Here is a 20,298-nt window from a genome sequence, read left to right on the forward strand (position 1 = left end):
ACGAAGGAAGGAAGGGAGGGAGGGAAGGGACGGGGGGGGGGGGGAGGGCAGCTCTGCCGAGCGGCTCCCCGGCACACCGAAAGCGCACAAAGTCAGCGAGCGAAGGGGATGGACCGAGTGACAATTCTACGTCTCTCAACAGCCCCCTCCTCCTCCTCCTCCTCCTCTTCCCTCCTCTCTGCCTCCTCCACCGCCTTCCTCAAAATACGCACGGCGCAGCCCCCCCCCCCCCCTCCCGCAGCCGCCACTCCGCCTCCGCAGCGCCGGGCGGGCGCCGGGGATCCCCGACACCGGGAACCGGGGACTCCCGGCAGCGGCGGGCGGGCTCCGGCCGGCACCCCCTCCCCTAAGGCGGCCGGGGACCGGGATCTCCCGCTCCCGAGCTCACCTCGCTGGGCGCCGACGGTTTCACACCGGCTGTGCCCACGGAGGGTTTCACAAACATGAATTCGCTGATGTCAGAGACGGGTGAAAAGCAGGAGCGGTAGCGCGGGGCTGGGGGAGCCGTGGCCGTCACCTGGACGCCCATCACCGTGTCCCCTTGCTTGGGCTCATAGTGCAAGTGCCCAAAGATGTGGCTGGGCGGGGGCTGAAGCGTGTCCACGCTCTTCACGCTGCAGCCCTGGACAGCAGGCGCGGAGCCCCGCCGTACGCACCGCACACCCAGCACTGCCAGTCCCACCAGCGAGACGCTGGAGATGAGCACCAGAGAAGCAATCAGATAAATGGTGATGGTGGGCAAGCCCCCACCGTCTGCAGCCTGAGCCTCGGAGCCTAGCAGGGCCTCGGGGCCCCTCTCCTCCACCAACACGACCAGCGTGACGGCTGTGGAAAGCGGTGGCTCCCCGGCATCCCGCACCACCACCACCAGTTCATGTGCAGAAGCATCCGACTCCTGCAGGGCCCGGGTGGTGCGGATCTCCCCGGAGCGTAGGGCCACGCTGAAAAGTCCCGGCTCGGTGGCTTCCATGAGATGGTAGGAGAGCCAGGCGTTGCGCCCCGAGTCCGCGTCTATGGCCACCACCTTGGTGATGAGAGCAAGAGGGGCGGTGGAGGGGGAGATGCGTAACTGGGTGGCGGAATCCTCCCCAGCCCTGGGAAAATGCACCCGCGGGGCATTGTCGTTTTGGTCTGCAATAAACACGTGAACCAGCGTCCTGTTCCTCAGGGCTGGGGAGCCACCGTCAGAGACCTCTACATGGAACTGGAGATAGGTGGTTTGCTCATAGTCAAAGGGGAGTTTGGCGGAGATCTGGCCACTTGTAGGGTGTATGGAGAGGTAGCGAGTCGGATCCAGGCCTGGCTCTGTCCCACCAGCTTGCAGGATGGAGTAGGAGAGGCGGGAGTTCTGCTCCGAGTCTGGGTCGACCGCAGAGACAGTAACCAGCACGCTGCCCACCGGGTTGTTCTCTGCCACCAGCACCTCATAGGACGCTTGCTCAAACTGGGGCGCGTTGTCATTGACATCCACCAGGGTGATGGGCAGGATGGTGTGGCGGGAGAGTGGAGGGCTGCCCAGATCTGAGGCCGAGATGGTGACATTGTAGTAGGCAACATGCTCCCGGTCCAAGCGGGTTCTCGTGAGCAGCGAGTACTGGTGCTCGTAGTCTTTGCGCAGCTGGAAAGGAAGGTCTGGAGACACATGACATTGGACCTTGCCCTGGTCCCCAGAATCCTTGTCCTTGACATGTATGACGGCCACCACCGTGCCCGGCAGCGCATCCTCGCTCAGGGAGCTGGAGAAGGAGGTCAGAATGACCTCAGGAGCATTGTCATTCACATCAGTGACCTCCACCACCACGCTGCAGTGCTCCTCCATCGTGGGCGATCCCATGTCCTTGGCCTCCACTTCAATCTCGTATACCGTCGCCTCCTCAAAGTCCAAGTTGCCCCGCACACGGATCTCTCCAGTTTGCTCATCGATGGCAAAGATCTGGCGTAAGGCATCCGAGTTGTGGCTGCTGAGGGAGTAGCGGATGTCCCCATTGGGCCCTTCATCCACATCAGTGGCATTTAGCTTCACTACAAGGGTGCCAAGCGGTGAGTTCTCCACCAAGCGAGCTCCATAAGACGGTCTGTCAAAGACTGGGTGGTTGTCATTGGCATCAAGAACCTGAATAGTGATGTGCGTCTTGCTGGACTTGGGGGGCGAGCCCCCATCCTCAGCAGTCAGGACGAGGTGGTGGAAGGCTCTGTGTTCTCTGTCCAGGGCCCTCTCCAGCACCAACTCAGGGAACTTCCCACCGTCCGTGCGTGCCTTCACGTTGAGGTTGAAGTTCTCGTTGGCACTCAGGTGATAGGTCTGCAGGGTGTTGGTGCCCACGTCGGGGTCCTGGGCAGGCTGGATGGGGAAGCGGGCACCCAGGGATGCCAGCTCGTAGATGCGCAAGGACACCTCGTCACTGGGGAACTCCGGGGAGTTATCATTGATATCCAGGATCTCCACCTCGATGCGGTAAAACTCCACCGGGTTCTCGATGGCAAGTTTCAGGTGGAGGAAGCAGCGGGGGTTCTGCCCACAGAGCTGCTCCCGGTCTATCCGCTCGCTCACCATTATCACCCCGGTGTTCACATTGACGGAGAAGTACTGCGAATCCGAATCGGACAGTACCTGCAGATTGGCCGCCGCCAGTTTCCCCACATCGGTGCCCAGGTCCTTCGCAATATTGCCCACGAAGGCGCCCCGGGTGAGCTCCTCCGGGATGCTGTAGCGAATCTGGGCAGAGGAGCTATGCAGGAACAAGCAGAAGGAGAAGACACGCGGCAGCCCCAGGGACCAGCCCGCCTTTCCTGCCCTCAGCATCCTTGCCGGCGCCCGGGGAGCGATGCCCTCGGAGGAGGCCGCCCGCGCTGCGGGGCCGCGCTCAGCGCTCACCGCTCCCATTCATTGTTTGGGGCGGCCGCGGCTCGACGGGGGGGGCGCGGCGCAGCCGCCCCTCCATTGGCTCCGTGCGCCGCGCCGCTCATCCAATCGCCGCTCTCCTTCTCAGGACAGCAACACCGGCACCAATCGCGGCGCTCGATGGTTGCGGCGCGGCGCGAACCTGCCGCGCTGCCCCGAGCGACGGTGGGCCCGCGCAGCCCCCCTCCCCCACATCCCCACCCCGAGCTCCCCACGTCGAGCCCGGAGGACAAAGGCGGCCCCCCCGGCCCTCAGCGCCCCGCGGGGGGAGGAACCGGGGGTCGGCACCGTGCGGCCCCGCCTTCCCCCGGCGCTCACCTGGCCGGCGTCCCGCAGGGTACCGGCGGCGGAGAGGAAAGCCCCGGGTTCCCTCGGGAGGGTGCCGGGGGGCGGGCAGGGACGCAGGAAGGTGAAGTCGCTGCGGTCGGAGTCGGGAGAGAAGCAGGTGCTGTAACACTGGGACTGGGCGTCGGTGGGTCGCAGGGTGACCTCCATGTACTTAAGGGTGCCGTCGGAGCAGAGCTGCAGCTTGGGGCTGGAATGATTGAAGAAGTCCCGGGACGGCGATTCGGCAGCCCAGCAGCAGCGGGGAGAAGCGGCAGCACGGGCTCGGCGCCGCAGGCACCAGGCAGCAAGGAGGGTGACAGTAGCGAGTGCCACCGTGCTGACAGCTGCCAGTGCGATGATCAGGTAGAGGGTCAGGTCCGGCTTCTCCTTGGTACCGGCCAGGAAATCCCGGGGCTTGTAGCTCTCCTCCAAAGCCTCCTCCTCCAGGGCCACGCTGATGGTGACGGTGGTGGAGAGCGGTGGGTCGCCATTGTCTGCCACCAGAATGAGGAGCTGCTGCACCACCACATCGGTGTCCCGCAGGACACGGGCCGTCCGCACCTCCCCGGTATACTGTGACACATGGAACAAGGAGGGCTCGGTGGACTCCGGCAGCAGGCGGTACGACAGCCAGGCATTGTACCCAGCGTCTGCATCCACTGCTGTCACCTTGGTCACCAGGTAGCCCGGTGGGGCAGACAGCGGGACCCTCTCCGGTGTGGGGACATCACCATCACCAGCAGGGTGCAGGATGGTAGGGGAGTGGTCGTTCTGGTCCAGCACAAAAATGTAGACAGTGACATTGGCGTGGAGCGGGGGAGATCCCGAATCCCTCACAGCCACCGAGATGGGTAGAACCTGCAGGAGCTCAAAGTCAAAGGTGCGCTGAGCATAGAGGTTGCCATTGTTGGGGTTGATGTGGACGTAGGAAGAAGCAGGAGCACCCTGCACGTGGCCCTCTATGGAATAAACAAGAAGGGAATTGTCTCCATCATCGGGGTCTGAAGCTGAGACGGTGCAGAGCAAGGAGCCCGGCGGGCTGTTCTCTGGGAGGAAAGCATCATAGGAAGGCTGCAGGAAGCGTGGTGGGTTGTCGTTGACGTCGGATACATTGAGGAGCAGTGTGAGGCTCGTGATGAGAGCAGGGGACCCACCATCCTGGGCGATCAGCTGCACCACGTACTGCGAGGTGGTCTCTCTATCCAGGCTCTGCCGGGTGACCAGTGAGAAGTGGTTCTGCAAGGACCTGACAGCGAACGGCACGCTGGGGGAGATTTCCAAGCTCACATCCCCATTGGGCCCCGAGTCTCGGTCCCGCACGTTGAAAAGCCCCACGACAGTCTCTGGTGGGGTGTCTTCAGGCACTGGATTCAGCAGGGAGGTGAGCAGAACCTCCGGGGGGTTGTCATTGGCATCCTCCACCTCCACCTGCAGCACGCAGTGCCCCTCCATCTCAGGCACACCCCTATCGTGGGCCCGCACGTGGATCTCGTAGAAGGGCGATTCCTCAAAGTCCAGCTCCCCGCTCACCCGCACCTCACCGCTTTGGGGGTCCAGCGCAAAGAGTCGCCGGACGGCCTCGGAGGTGTGCACCCCAAAAGAGTACTGCGTTTCCCCATTGAGGCCCTCGTCGGGATCTGACGCGTTGAGCTGGAGGAGCAGAGCTCCCACAGGTGTGTTTTCTGGGATTTGCACCTTGTACGTGGCACGGTCAAAGGCGGGTGCGTTGTCATTGATGTCCAGCACCTGCACCGTTATCTCTGCTGTGCCCGAGCGGGCCGGGCTGCCCCCATCCACGGCTGTCAGCACCAGCTGCAGTTCTGGCCGCTCTTCCCGGTCCAAGGCGCGCTCCAGCACCAGCTCCGGGAAGAGTTTGCCATCCTGCAGCTGCTTGACGTCCAAAGAGAAATGGGAGTTGGGGTTCAGCCGGTAGGAACCCACAGCGTTGGTGCCCACATCGGGGTCCTGCGCGCTCTCCAAGGGGAAGCGCGTGGCCACGGCGGCGGACTCTGCGATGCGCAGCCTGCGGCGGGCTGTGGGGAAGCTGGGGGAGTTGTCGTTCAGATCCAGGATCTCCACTTCGAGGCGGAAGAGCTGCAGGGGGTTCTCTGCCACCACCTGCACTGACAGCACGCAGCTGGAGGCGGCTCCGCACAGGCGCTCCCGGTCCAGCCGCTCGCTCACCACCAGGACACCGCTGTCCAGGCGCACGGCGAAGTGCTGCCGGCTCTCCTCCGAGCCCAGGCGCAGCCTGCGGCCCGCCAGCTGCTCCACCTTCAAGCCCAGGTCCTGGGCCACGTTCCCCACCGCGGTCCCCACCTCCGACTCCTCGAGCACCGAGTAGCGGATCTGCCCAGAGACCCAGCCCCAGCCACAGAGCGAAAACAAACTCAGTACTTGCCATTTCCAGGCGGGTCGCTGGTGGCTGATGCTCTCCATGTCCACACACATCTGGCCCAAGACCGGACCCGGGACACAGCTGGCCTTGCGGAGCCGCTAAAAATCCCCGGCTCTCTGTTCCCCAGCTCGGGGAAGCAGCTCCGGGGCTGTAGGAGGCTGCAGCTCGGCTGCCAGCATCCGAGCGGAGGGGGTGGGCTGGGGGAGGGGAGCTGAATCACAGCCCCAGCGCGGGGGGGGGGGGGGGGTGGGGGAAGAGCAGATCCCCCGCTTCAGATCAGCACCCAATTGGCCGAGAGCTTTGTCCCCGTGCACCCAATGGGGGACCCGGGGGGCTGCGGGAAGTGGGGGCCCACCACCCCCGGGCCCAGCCTGTTTCACTTGCTCCCTCAGCTCGCTTCCCGTTCTCTGGGAAACTGCACGTCCTGCAAGCCGGCGAGGTACAAACCCTCCCTGTTCACTCCCGCTCCCACAATGGTGGCTTCACATCGTGCCCGCACACAAAGGGCAGCTTTAACGAGCATGGGCCAAAGGGCTTTTTCATGCCCTATGAAAAAGTGCTTGTTTGAGGACCAAGGTGCCAGGGCTGCCCTCCCCTATCCTATCTCCCCCCTTGGTTAATGCTGTGCCCATCTGATGCCTGCATCTCGGGACCAACCCCGTGGGGCTGCCACTGGTGCCACCACCAGCCTGGAAGGCCCACACCAAGAGCTGCCAACACCATGGGTGCCATGGGGAGGGCTTCCTGAGCCGCCAGAGCCAGCAGCCAACTGTTTGCCACGGCCACCTGCCTGAGCACCTCGTCCCCATCGGGCACAGGTGAAGCTCAGCAGCACCCATGAGCCCACAGGTCAGAATGGGACCACAGCATCGGGCATTATGCAGGGAAGGATGCCAAGGAGATGCACACGTTGCAGCAGGAACAGCTTTGCGGCAGCCTCAGCCTCTACTGCGGGGTGCACTCGGGGCACATAGACCTCCCTACGTGCCCCCAGGCCCTGGTGGGGGGAGGGGGAGGGGGCAGCTTCGGCCCTGCCGGTCTCCTCTGTCCGGGCACCCCGTGGACCTCAGGGACAGGGGAGAGGATGGAGACGGTGCCCGGAATCGCCGCCGTCAAGGAAGGCTCGACTCGGCTCTGCCGCGGTCCGTGCCCCCGTCCCCTCCTCAGCCCCTCCCGGCCCATTTCCAGTGCTACGGGCGGCACCGCTCTGCTGCCAATCAAACCGAGACTGCGCTGTCGCAGCTCGTGATTGGTGCAGAGCTCCGCCCACGTCCCGCCTACTGCTCTCTCAGAGAGGGGAGAAGCGCCCTTAAAGGGACAGATCACGAAAAAGCCTTGCGGGTAAATTCCTCGGCTGCAGCCCGGTGGGACTTAATGCGCCCCGGGGGCTTCCGACGGTGCCACTCGCCGTCACCCGGTCTCCGCGAAGTGTCGCAGCAGCGTCACGGAGGGACAGACAGTGCCACACGGGGCCCTGCTCCTACAGAAACGGGTCCGGTGAAGCCCCCTCTTATGAGAGAGAATTTGCTCATAGATGTCCAGGTGGTGGGAGCAAGCAGCAAGCATCTGGCATGGGGGATCTGCCAGGGTTTGGGATGGGGACACAGAGGGGTCACAACGGGGCAGGGACCCGGCATGGCACGAGACACGACCTGCACAGCCAGCCAGCATGCATCTGGAGAGGGACCAGCAGCACCATCCCCCCTGCATCAGGCTGAGGCTGGCTGCTGCCCTGCAGATGTAAAACCTCTGTGGGCTTGACACAGTCTGCAGCTCTGAGCTCTACCTTTCACCACAAAGACTGAAAATCCACCTGCCGAGGCTGCTTTCACACAGCCCTGGGGGCCTGAGGGAGGATGTGTAGAGCTCGGGTATACCACCTGCCTGTTATCATTGCCTTCCATCCCCAGGCTCAAACCACTCAATGCTCCCCCAGCACCTCCAGCCCCCTGCCATCCCCAAGGCTTCTTGCCAGCCTTCTTTGGGGGGACATTTCTGTCCCCAGCTGTAACAAAACCTGCACAAAGGCGCAGAAACACTTGCTGCAGCAGCTGCCGCAGCCGTTCCTGCCTGCTGCAGGTGAGAAATGCTGAGTATGAGAAGCGACGCGAGACAGGAAATAAATAAATAAATAAATAAATAAATAAATAAATAAATAAATAACATAAAACAGCTCTGGGAGATTCAGTGCTTCTGCCTGTGATTCAGCTGCAGTGCGAAGCTGCACACAGAGCCCTGTGTCTGTGCACGGCTTCCGCTGCATCACACTCCCTTCCGCCCCAAGCAACCAGCCGATCCCATTCACACCTCTCAGAGGGGACACAACACCGGCACCGAGCATCTTGGAAACCCACCAGATTCCCCTTTCTGCTGGATCCACCACCCAGCCTCACCTCTGAGGACTGCAGTGTTCCTGTAATTGAAAGCTTGCAAATTATGCTGCACGATTCCCACCAGGGATGAAGCACAGGAGCAGCCTGGCATGCGCAAACGTGTTCCTGCCTGCAGTTTATTCAGCCAGGATGTTAGACAGCACCATGAGACAGCATATTACAAATCTTGTAGGGTTTGTGACAGGGATGGTAATAGAAGACATGGGCGGTGGGCTCAGCATCCAGCACCCAGCTCAGAGGAACCCTGAGGGCAGCCTGTGACCCCACCAAACTGACCTGAGAGGAGCATCTTCACAGAACTTAAATGGGAATAAAACCAGAGCCATCAGGAATCAAACACCAAGTGAGACGAGGAGAGAAGAGATTGCTCTACAGCCACGGGCCAGGACCAGCATCGCCTCTCAGCTATGCGTGATACGGTAGGATGCAATGCACTGCTGCCCCACCAGCAGCCAGTGGCTCCCATCCCACTTCACCTGTCCCATACTGGGACACGTTGCAGAGGGATCACAGCTCCAACCTGCACCTGCAAGCGCTCGGTTTTCATTTTGCAAAGGGAAGGAAACTCCACAAGCAGCAGTGTTCCTACTGAAGATTTTTAAGTGGTTGCCAGCTGATCTCAGCCTCCACTGGCTAAGCCATGCAAGGCGTACCCGAAACTGCATCCAAAAGACACAGGTCTACTGCTGGGAGTAAACAGACCAACCTGACCCTGCTCACCACAGTGCAAATGTCATCGGCACACAGGATGGCTCCTTTGACTTGGAAGAAACCAACTGCTCTTTAACAACATGGCGCAACTGGATATTTCCCCCAACCTCAACCTGCTGCCATAGGCGTATGGCACAAAGGAGCCACGGATCAGCTTGGCACTGGGACATGCCAAGGAAGGGCTACGTTACCTCAGCGGGCGTAGGGAGCCGGCTGGCGGTGCCCACCATCTGGTGGTACAGTCCTGGCTCACCATTCCTCATGGTGTTCTGGCGGCTCCCCAGGGGACTGGAAGTGATGGGTTTTTTACACAGGAGATCACTCTGCCGGGAGTCCGTGGTAAGATAGACCTGATGGTAGAAGTTGGGTGGTGTGAAACCACCCCGCACAGCATCAACGTGGTGGAAAGGCCCTGGTGTCCTGTACAGGGTGCTCCTGGAGCTGTTGAACAGCTCCTTTGACTGCCTCCACTTGTAGCACTTGAAGATGCCCACTGACACTATGGTGATGAAGAAAGCGGCCGAGACCAAAATGACGGCCAAGATGAGATAGAAAGTCATATGCCTCCTGGAGTCATGCGGGGGTGTCACATCGGTGAGGTCGGTGAGTGCTTCCTTGACCCTCTCGGCCACAGAGATGGAGACGGTGGCACTGGCTGACAGCGCGGGCTCCCCGTGGTCCTTCAGCAGGATGACCAAGGTGTGCTGGGGAGCCTCGTCCTCCCGGAGCTGACGGGCTGTGATGATCTCCCCACTGTGCAGCCCAACTGAGAAGAGAGTGGGATCAGTGGCCTGCAGCAGGGTGTAGGAGATCCAGGCGTTGTATCCTGCATCCGCATCCACCGCCACCACCTTGGTGACCACGTGGCCCACAGGAGTGCCCGGTGCCACCACGTCGGTGTAGGAGGATGTGGAGTTGGGGAGGGGGTACAGCACAGTGGGGGCATTGTCATTGAGGTCAGTGACAAACACATTGACCGACAGGTTGGTGGCAAGAGGCGGAGAGCCGCCGTCGTGGACCTGCACCATCATGCTGAACTCCATCTGGTCCTCGTGGTCCAGGGAGGTCAGCAGATGGAGGGCACCACTCTCGCGGTTGATGGAGAAGAGGTGACCCACGGCGGTGTCCCCCTGCAGGAGGGAATAGGAGAGATGGCCGTTGCGCCCCAGGTCTGGGTCTGTGGCGCTCACGTTAAGAATGGAGATGCCTGGCACGTTGTTCTCTGGCACGTACACGTCATAGGAGTCCTGTGAAGACTTGGGTGCATTGTCGTTGACGTCTGACACCTGTACCAGGATGTGTTTTACTGCAGACAAGGGCGGCGAACCTGAGTCCCTGGCTGTGACAGTGATGTTGTACTCTGATGCCTCTTCCCGGTCCAGAGCTGCTTTAGTTTTCAATGTGTAGTAATTTTTGAGGGAGGAACTGAGCGTGAATGGGATCCCAGGGGGAATAAAACAGTTCACCAGACCGTTGTCTCGAGAGTCCAAGTCTGTTACACTCAGCAGAGCTACAACTGTCCCCGGGGCTGCATCTTCAGGCACAGGGCTGTACACCGAAGTCACCGTCACCTCTGGAGCATTATCATTCACATCCACGACTTCCACCAGCACTTTGCAGTTGGCAACGCCAGGAACGGCACCCTTATCTTTAGCCTGTAAGTAAATCTCATACAGCTTTGTTTCCTCATAGTCCAGCTGGCCCTTGACCCTCAGCTCCCCAGTATCCGAGTCCAGAGTGAAGAGCTCTCGTACCTTGGCTGGCGTGTGGCTGCTGAAGGAGTAGATGATGTCTCCATTGGGCCCATCATCCAGGTCATAGGCGCTCACTTTGGTGACCAGGGTGCCGCTGGGCGTGTTCTCCCTCACGCTCGCCTTATAGGTGGACTGGTTGAAGACTGGGACGTTGTCGTTGGAGTCCACCACGTCAATGTGGATCTGCACGTGGGCCGACCGTGGTGGGCTGCCTCCATCCAGCGCCGTCAAGACCAAGTGCAGCTCCCGTTGCTCCTCCCTGTCCAGTTCCTTCTCTAACACCAGTTCCGCGTACTTGCTTCCGTCCACCCTCGTCTGCACGTCCAGCACGAAGTGCGGGTTGGCGCTGAGCTGATAGGTCTGCAAAGAGTTAATTCCCACATCGGGATCTTGCGCGCTCTCTAGCGGGAAGCGCGTCCCGGCCGCCACCGACTCGCTGATTTCCAGCCTCGCCTGGCTGCTGGGAAAAACCGGGTCGTTGTCATTGATGTCCTGGATCTCCACGGCGCCGCTGTACAGCTCCAGAGGTTTCTCCAGCACGATCTCAAAGCTGAGGGTGCACGGGGAGAGCGCTCCGCACAGCTCCTCGCGGTCTATCCGCTCGCTCACCAGCAGCGAACCGCTCGCCGCATCCACCGCGAAGTACTTCTTGCTACCGCCGGACACAACCCGCGGCCGCCGCCCCGACAGCCGCGCCGGGTCCAGCGCCAGGTCGGCTGCCACGTTGCCCACGGCCGATCCTCTCCGCGCCTCCTCGGGGATGGCATAGCGAATGGCGGCGGAAGCCCCGGAGGAAGCGGCGAGCAGGAGGCAGAGGCTCAGTACCTGCCCCGGCGTCACCCCGCGGCTCCTCGCAGCGACGCCTTTCATCGCTCCCCGCCTCTTCCCCCTAGAAATCCTCAGCTTGCCCCTTCATGCCGCTGCCCAGCGCTCTGGGAAGCGGCGTGCGGCGGAGAGACGGGCATCGCTCGGCGGCACGGCTCTGACTCACTGGCCGGCTCGCTCTCAGCCTCTCAGTGCCTCATCCCGGCTCCGAGCGGGGCCGGGCCGCCCGATCTCCCGCTCCAGCATTGGTCGACAGCGGCACATAGAGTCCCGGCCAATAACTGCACGGAGCGCAGGGCTCAGAGAGCTGCTGCCCGCCCGCCCCCGCGGGAGGCCCGGCTCAGTGAGCGCTCATCCCGTCCCCACGCACGGGGAAAGTCCGGCGGTGCGAGTTAACGGAGCGGAAGCGGCCAGAAAGGGCGGCTGGGAAACACAGGAGTGCGTCCCGAGAAAAAAAGTATCTCGTTGGAGACGGGCAGCAGAGCGAGAGGGGGCGGTGGAGGGGGCGGGACGAGGTGTGTGCGTGTAGGCAGAGTGAACAGCCCTCGGGACCCCGCGGATCCCGGTCATTCCAGCAGTCCGCTTCTTGCCTACTGTCCCACAGCGTCACGACGGCGCACCGCTGGGTGCCAGCAAAGCAGCGTCGCCTAACAAGTGACAATCCAGGAGCAACGCCCTGGCCCCTCTCCCCATCGCCACCACTGTCCCGGGAACAACCCGTAGCGTTCTCAGCCGTGCACTCCCTCCCTCCTCGCCACCCTCCATCTCGCCGCCCGTTCCCCTCGGACGCAGACAGCTCCCACCCCACCCCGGCCCTCGGAACAACCTTTCCCTGTCCCATGTGGAGCCCCCCGGCCGCCGGCACCGAGAGCAGCCGTTTCCCGAGCTCCCTGTCTGCTGTCATCACACCACCTCCTTATACTGAGATTTTTTTTCCGACGCTTCGAGCGCGCAAACGGATTCAAAGTACTACAGTGTTGGAACGCTGTCACCCACGAAACAGGAATGAGAAAGCGAAAAAAAAAAAGGAGCTTGAAACGGGAGCGTGAAAATCAGGCTGCGGCAGCTCCTCCCACAGCCGATAACGAACGGTCGGACTTGAAATTAGCGCCCACGCCCGTTCATTGATGGAAACTGCACGGATCCGGAGCAAATTGCTCCGAAGAGCTGAAGCTGATGGTCTGCCATCCCGCAGCTTAACGTGAGCGGCTGCAAATCGCCCTCACCAACGTGGGAGATGCGACACCCGGTGGGGATATCGCCTCTGGTTACGCTTTCTCACCCCGCACCCTCCTATTAACCGCCGAGGTGCAGCCAGGAGCACGGAATGCAAGCAACATCAAACAGATCGGCTCAGTTTCCTACCTAAGAAGTCACTGTCAGGAATCGTTGTCCCTGTATCACTACCAGCACGTGCTTATCACCAGCCCAAGAACGTGACAAAAGTACGCGCCTCAAGTCAATAAAATTCAATGCTAGTCATCATTGCTTTAAAAAAACCGAATTCTGAAGCAGAATTCATGATGATTCCCAAGGAAAACGTCCTGCTTTACCCACTGCAGCTGCACCGCGCGCTTCAGTCCGAATGGTTTTGCTTCTCTGTGCTCCGGAGCGCCTCTACCTGCAGGCTCTGCAGGCTCACAGCGCTGAAAGCAGAGCTCTTGTTTCACGAGCCCTTACACGAGCAAATTCCAGTTACCTTTCCTTCTTACATATAATCCGAAGAGAAGAAAATCCACAGCCGTTCTGAAGCTAAACCTTGAAATAGTCTTCAGCCGCTTCACTAATAAACTACGAAATAAGCTCCAAATCTTTTTTTCCTCCAGCCACCGCCTCTTTCCTAATACTCTCAAGTCTAAGCTCTTACTGAGCGATTTATCTAACAAGCACATCACATTTTACAAGAAGTTTAGTACATCTGAGCTAAATTCAAAGTGCCTGTTCCCAGCAGTAATCAGCTGAGTACAGCCGGGATATGTCCCTACTCAAGAAGGGCACTGAAGATGCAACATTTCCATCTCCCACATTTTGTCTGATCTACAGACATTACATCAACTTCACCATGACAGAACACCAGGCTATTGACAGAGACATCCTCAGAGCTCCTGAAAGCACCACTTGGAAAGAAAAGGAACAGCAAAATGTGGCACTGGAGAAGATAGTTCACCCATTGGGAATCCCAATTGGACCCCAGGACCTTTGTGCCATCGCTCCTCCTCAGGACCCCACCCCAGTACCCAACTCGCTGAAACTCACATACAGAGTAAGACAGCTCGAGTGAGGAAGGAGAGAAACAGCAGAAACCCGCAGAGAGGGACATGAGGGAGCAGCTCACCTGTGACGAGCTGTCAGGGTCGGGAGGGTCCTTTTCGGAGTGACCACCTGCACCGGCTTCCCCCGCCAAAAGAAGGTCAGAGAGGGCTGCTGCCCCGGGTTTGAGAAACGTGAAGTCCTTCTGGCCCGACTCGGAGGCCAGGCACACCTCGTAGGCATAGGGCAGGGGCAGCGTGCTGCTGCAGTAGTTGAAGGGTGCTTTGGGGCCCAGGCTGGAGTAGAGCTCCTTATCAGAAGTCAGAAAGATGGGGGGGCTCCTGGCGCGTCGGCATTTAAAGAACACGACCAAAATGACAGTGAAAACGAATAGCGAGGACACCAAAGCGAGAGCTACCACGAGAATGAGGTTCAGATCAGAAGCCAACTCGGACTCAGCGTTCTGCTCGCCCAGCTCCGGCAGCGCGTCCCGCACGCTCTCGGCCAGCACCACGTGCAGCGTGGCCGTGGCCGACAGCGCCGGCTGCCCGTGGTCCTTCACCACGGCCACCAGCCGCTGCTTGGCCGCGTCCCGCTCCGACACGGCCCGCGCCGTGCGCACCTCGCCGCTGCGCGCCTCCACGCAGAACAGCGCCGGCTCCGGCGCCCGCAGCAGCTCGTACGACAGCCACGCGTTGCGCCCCGCGTCCGCGTCCACCGCCACCACCTTGGCCACCAGGTAGCCGGCCTCGGCCGAGCGCGGCACCACCTCGAACGGCGCCGCGCCCGCGCCGCCGCCCTCCGCCCCGCCCGCCGCCGGCCACAGCACCCGCGGCGCGTTGTCGTTGCGGTCCAGCACGAAGACGCGCACCGTCGCCGTCGCGCTGCGCGCCGGCGTCCCGCCGTCCCGCGCCCGCACCTCCACGGCGAACTCGCGGCACCGCTCGTAGTCGAAGGAGCGCTGCGCGTACAGCTCGCCCGTCTCCGCCCGCACCGACACGAACGCCGCGTCCGCGCCGCCGCCCGCCAGCGCGTAGCTCACGCGCCCGTTGGCGCCCGCGTCCGCGTCCCGCGCGCTCACGCGCAGCACCGGCTCTCCGGCCGCGTTGTTCTCGGGCACGTAGGCGCTGTAGGCGGCCTCCTCGAACACCGGCGCGTTGTCGTTCACGTCCGACACCTCCAGCGCCAGATCCGCGCGGCTCGACAGCGCCGGGCTGCCCCCATCCGTGGCGATCACCGTCACCCGGTGCTCGGACGCCCGCTCCCGGTCCAGCGCGCCCGTCGTCACCACTTTGTAGGAGCCGCCGGACGATGCCACGATCTGCAGTGGCGCCTCTCCAGACAGCTCGCACCGCACCCGCCCGTTCTCGCCGGAGTCCCGGTCCCGCACTTTCAGCAGCGCCACGACGGTACCGGGCGGTGCGTCCTCGGGCACCGGGCTCGACACCGACGTCAGCGTCACCTCGGGCGCGTTGTCGTTCACGTCCAGCACCTCCAGCTGCACTTTGCAGTGAGCCACCAGCCCGCCCCCGTCCCGCGCCTCCACCAGCACCGTGTAGCCTCGCGTGTCCTCGAAATCCAGCTCCTCCCGCAGCGTTACCGTCCCGTTCTCGGCGTTCACCGCGAACTTCTGCAGCACTTTGAATGGCATTTCCCCAAAGCCGTACGTGATGCGGGCGTTGGTGCCCTCATCGCCGTCTGAAGCTGAGACGTGCAGCACCACGGAGCCCGGCGGTGCGTCCTCGCGCAGGCTCACCCGGTACTGCTCCTGCGCGAACACAGGCGCGTTGTCGTTGGCGTCGGTGACGTTGATGAGGAGCTGGGCGGTGCCGCTCCGGGGAGGATCACCGCCGTCCAGTGCCGTCAGCACCAGGCGCAGGCTTTGCTCGCGCTCCCGGTCGAGCGCCCGGCGCAGCACCAGCTCCGCGAACTTGCTGCCTTCCTCGCTCTGCTTCACCTCCAGCGCAAAATACTCGTTGTCCTCCAACTCATAGCCCTGAAGCGAGTTCGAGCCCACGTCCGGATCTTCGGCGACCCCTACGGCAAAGCGGGCACCGGGAGGAGTGAACTCGTTGATCTCCAGCTGAATGCTGTCTCGCATGAAGCGCGGAGCGTTGTCGTTAACATCGTGGATGGCCACTTCGACATGGAAGACGTTGAGCGGGTTCTGCACCACCGCCTCGAAGCTGACGGCACAGGACGCCGACTCGCCGCACAGCTCCTCCCGGTCCAGCCTCTCGCTCACGTACAGGTTCCCGTTCTCCCCGTTCACGGCGAAGTAGCGCTTTTCCGAGCTGAGCCGCAGCTGACGCGCCGGCAGCTCGGCCGGGCTCAGCCCCAGGTCCCGCGCCAGCGGCCCCACCAGCGAGCCTCTGCTCAGCTCCTCGGGAATAGCGTAGCGGAGCCGCTCCGGCGCCGCCCGACAGCAGCAGCAGCACAGCAGCAAAGCGGGCAGCAGCCCCTCTCCCGCTCTCCAGAGTCTCCTTCGCCGCCCGCCCGCCATTGGAAGCAGCGCTCGCCGCTCTCCTTCCTCCTCCCGCAGCGCTTCCAGCTGAGTTCCGTCCGTCCCGAGCTCCGAAAGAGGTCGGAACGCAGCGATGCGGGCTCCGGCTCGGTCGCCGAGTCTCTTCTGTCCGCTGTGAGATGAGCCGTGCGAGCGAGCAGCCAGCGGGGACGGGAAGCGGCGGCAGCGGCGGCCAACAGCGGCACCCGGAGGCCCCGCGGTGCCACCGCAGCCGTCCGAAGCTCCGCTCCCCGCTCTGACGGCAGCTGCCCGCCAGGCGGCAGCGCTGCTCCTCCCGGGCACCGGGAGAGGCGAAGCGGACAACTCGGCCCTGCCGTGGAAGCGGAGCGCCCGGCGGGGAAACGCGTTACTGGACAAACGGCTGCGCATCAGAGCACAGGTGAGCACAGGTAAGAACAGATACACTGCACAGCAATTAGCCGACATCTTCCCGGAGCTTCTGCGAGTGCTTGCGGATTGTCTTCTCCCAGCTCTTTCATTCTGTTTCTATGACTCTAACCAGCAATGGTAACAAAGTACCTCCGAAGAAAAGCTGCTGTAGGAAGCAAGCACCCGATCCACCTTGAACACCACTGTCTTTGAGGAGCTCCTCTTTCCTGTCGTATCTCAGAATGACTGAAATTCTGGGAGAACAGAGCAAACTTCACTCACTAAGACAGCAGTATCAGTGCATGCTTCCACTTCTACAAGTCAGGGGGACCATCACAGCTCCCTGCTGTAACAGGCTGAACACAGCCCTGCTCCATCTGCTCTTCAAAACTGCTTCTCTTGAGAAAGGTAAGCAAATTGATGCAGGAACAGTGAAAATATACCCACATGCCTGCTATCCCTGGGGCAGTTCCATTACCAGCATGCTGTTTTGAGAATCGTAAAGAGAAGCAATTGTGTTACCTATGATGATGCCTGAGGCATATGCAACACAGCTTTCCAAGCACAGCTGACGGCTCATGGGTAAGAAGATGACAAAAAAGGCACAAGATGGGGGCTCAGAAAGGCTTTGAAGCAGAGCAACTCTAGAGAACAGTGCTTATCAGTGACACCGGAACTGTGACACATAATTCACATGCCAGGAATGGGATGGTCTGAAAATAGAAAGCATAAAACTCCCATGAAGGCAACGTTATCTTCCTTGGTACCTATTTCTGCAACAGCATCATCTCTCAGATGAAATCACGGAATGGAAGACTCAGAAAACCAACAAACCTTGGTTCATGACTGTGGATTTCATATGGCCATATGAATTAGCACAAGCTTGAGACAGTGAGTTTGGAAACTACAAACACAGTGGATTTTGCTTGTGCTCTGACTGCTCTGAAAGATGACTCCATCAGTGACCAGGGGCTCATTCACAGGTGCTAGCAATACTTCATTTCCTGACCCGTGTCTTACAAGGAAGCAGCTCTCACCATTCCCTTACAAGATGCAAAGGTCTGATATGCAGGACTCGGTTTCTCCTTCAAGCTTATTCCACTGTGGCTCCCACCAGGAAACTGCACAGCAATCCTCCTTTCACAGAACAGTCGCAATGACGCTGTCACTTTCTCACAAACAGGACCATTTTCAAGAAGAAATAGCTACAACCTGCTCCCTTTGGAGAGACACACACACAAAGAACCCCAGCAGATTGAAGCTGCACCAAGGTCAGCGTGTAGGTGGATTTATCCTGCCAGCAAGCACTGCATTCAGAGGCCATAAGGCCATAAGATCAGCTCACTGCCTGGTAATGAGAACAAAATTGTAAAGAAAACTTTCTAACCCATAATGAGTGCTACTGCAGACCTCATCCACCACCAGCATCAATTTTCAGCCCTTACGATCAACAGATCTCATGCTACTACATGGAGGAGGAGACAAGGAGATGGAATGAGCTGTAAGGTGGCAGTGGAAGTGCAGATGATGAACTCTCTATTCTAAGAGTATCTCACCATGCTTTGCCACTCAGTCTGTAACACTGCCTAGAGGAAACAGGCAATACTCTGCAGCTTTTTCACTCCTGAATCTCCTGTTTCTCTCCAACACAGTCATGCAAACAAATTATACCATGCTGCTTCATAGCTCTGGGGTTTAGACCCCCTCTCCAAAGATCTAACCCATTACTGGACTATTCTGATGAGGACACAGCCCTACTGCAAACCTCTGGCTTTTTGGATGCCATTCCTGACTGCTCCCTGAGGATGTGGAGACTGAGGAAAATGGGAGAGATGTGCAAAGGAATCCCCAAAATCTTGTAATGTTTGCCACCTCTAATTTTCAATCAAGACATCTGAGTGAAATAGGAAATCCCTTGACCTGATTCCTAACACTTGCGTCGCTTTCAAGGCCTGAGAAAGGGCCTATAGGATCTACAACCACCAGATTTAGTCTTCAAACATACAGTTTTTCAAACCTACTCGTGGTACAGGTAAGTAGATTTGGAAGAGCTCAATGGTGAGTCACCACCAAGGTCAGACGGCGCACACATGACACAAGTATCATGGATTTCCACATTTACCAACAAGTAATCTCACTCTTCCACCCTCTTCCTCCACTCGGATCTTGAAACTGGGTCAACTGGCTCAGGAACACACTGTGTGCAGAGCAGTTCACCCAAGTGCCTAGAAGAAGAGCTTCCCAAAGCAGGCACCAGCACAAACATCTTCCTGTTCGTTTCAAATACTGCCTTATATTCATCCAAAACAATGACAGTTAAATGAAGGAAGCAACCCTTGCATCTCTGACCCACGAACACGGTTTTAATTCAGACACTTGAAACTCAACACCTGGAAGTTACTGAGGTCTCCAGCTGCAAGCAAGGTCATTTTAACAAAATTCATTGGCTCTCATCAATTTCTTCAGTATGTGTCCTGCTCATCTCTGAGAATGTAAAGGAGTTCATATGGGATGCTTTCTCAAGATGAATTTTATGAGAAAACATGAGGTATTCAGTTTGAATTTCTGCTTCATTTTCTTAACATCAAATTCTGTCTTCAGGTTCTCGAGGCCTCGTGAAGTAAGGATTTGTAGCAAAATGACACAAGCAGTTCAAAATGCAAAAGCGCTGTCCAGAAATGGGAATATAAAGCAAAACCTACCTGGGAAGAAAAAGACCTGGAAACTTAAAGAGGGAAGCTCAACATCACCATGTTACATGGAGATACAGCTAAATGAATGAGATTCCATGATGGAATTTTAAGGCATCCTAGCCATTGGTAACATCATTCTACATGCAGATTTTAACACCAATAACTTACTAGCATTTCCTTCAGGTCAGAGAAATGAAGATAACAGTCTGAACAGGACAGGCCTTTGTTCAGATCAAATTAAACCATTATTCCAACAATCCTCCTGTAGACCCACATATTTTTCAGATTCAAAGCCAGATGCACACCCTCATTTCTCTGCATTCACAGAATTGACACAGTGGACAACTTGTGGCCACAGTTCTTGGTCGCATGTCATCACTCAGCATGAACATCTAATGACTTTTTAGGAAACTCAAGTATATCAGAGTATATCGAAGTATATCAAAGTCTATCAAGTATATCAAAGTCTGTTTTGACAGCTGTAACCATTCAAGGCATATCTTCCTGTAGAAGTCTTCCTCAAGACCTCCAGTTGCAACAGATCTTCTAAGCTCTGAAGGGTTATCAGCCACACTGAGGACCATCTTCAGACAGTGACAATAAACAACAAACATCCTTAATCCAACACACGTGAAGGAATCAGTTTCATTTGCAGATTACATCACTAGGTGCATGCAAGGGTAATAAAGATTGCTAGTAGACAGCCAAAGCACAGGAGGAACCTCCAAGAACTCAAAACATGGACCATACCAAAAGGTCGCCGAGGAAGTTTGGACAAGACAAAAAGGAAAATCTGATCTAACATCTATGATAAATTGAAGGTTAACACCTAGCTGTGACTAAAAATTAACCACAACAAACCCTTTCAAATGCCTTATAACTCTTCAGCCTGTCAACCATGTGTATGTCCAAGGACTCCAAGAAATAAACAAAACTGGTAAACCTGTAACATGGCTGCTGCTATAACAAACACATGTGTTTGTTAGCGGAGATACGTCCAGCTCCACCCCTGGTAGGTCAACACTGAAGTATGAAATCAAACCATCGCCCAGCCCAAACCACATCATCCAACCTGTTCTCCAAGTTCAACACCAGCCTCCAGCCCTCCTTGTTGAGCATTCAGTCACTGTCCAGTTTTTTGGCCATTCGTCA

At 58.7% G+C, this 20,298-nt stretch overlaps 1 protein-coding gene across 30 annotated transcripts in view; it reads right to left on the reverse strand.

The window, feature by feature from the left end:
* The window catches only part of LOC128081397 (protocadherin gamma-A4-like), a 179,201-nt gene that overhangs the window by 19,582 nt on the left and 139,321 nt on the right, over positions 1–20,298 (reverse strand). The window contains exon 1 of one of the 30 annotated variants that reach the window (XM_052684579.1): positions 15,161–18,727. The exons of 26 other annotated variants lie outside the window; for them this stretch is intronic. In XM_052684579.1, coding sequence (XP_052540539.1) covers positions 15,161–16,510 — 1,350 coding nt within the window. In that variant the 5' untranslated portion in view covers positions 16,511–18,727. Of the gene's footprint in view, positions 1–388; positions 3,073–5,630; positions 5,740–8,922; positions 12,027–15,160; positions 18,728–20,298 lie in introns of those variants that run through there. 3 more of the 30 variants (XM_052684564.1, XM_052684595.1, XM_052684563.1) reach the window with 3 other exon arrangements.

This window comes from Tympanuchus pallidicinctus, unplaced genomic scaffold (genome assembly GCF_026119805.1).
Source record: "Tympanuchus pallidicinctus isolate F22 unplaced genomic scaffold, pur_lepc_1.0 scaffold21, whole genome shotgun sequence".
NCBI lineage: Eukaryota > Metazoa > Chordata > Aves > Galliformes > Phasianidae > Tympanuchus > Tympanuchus pallidicinctus.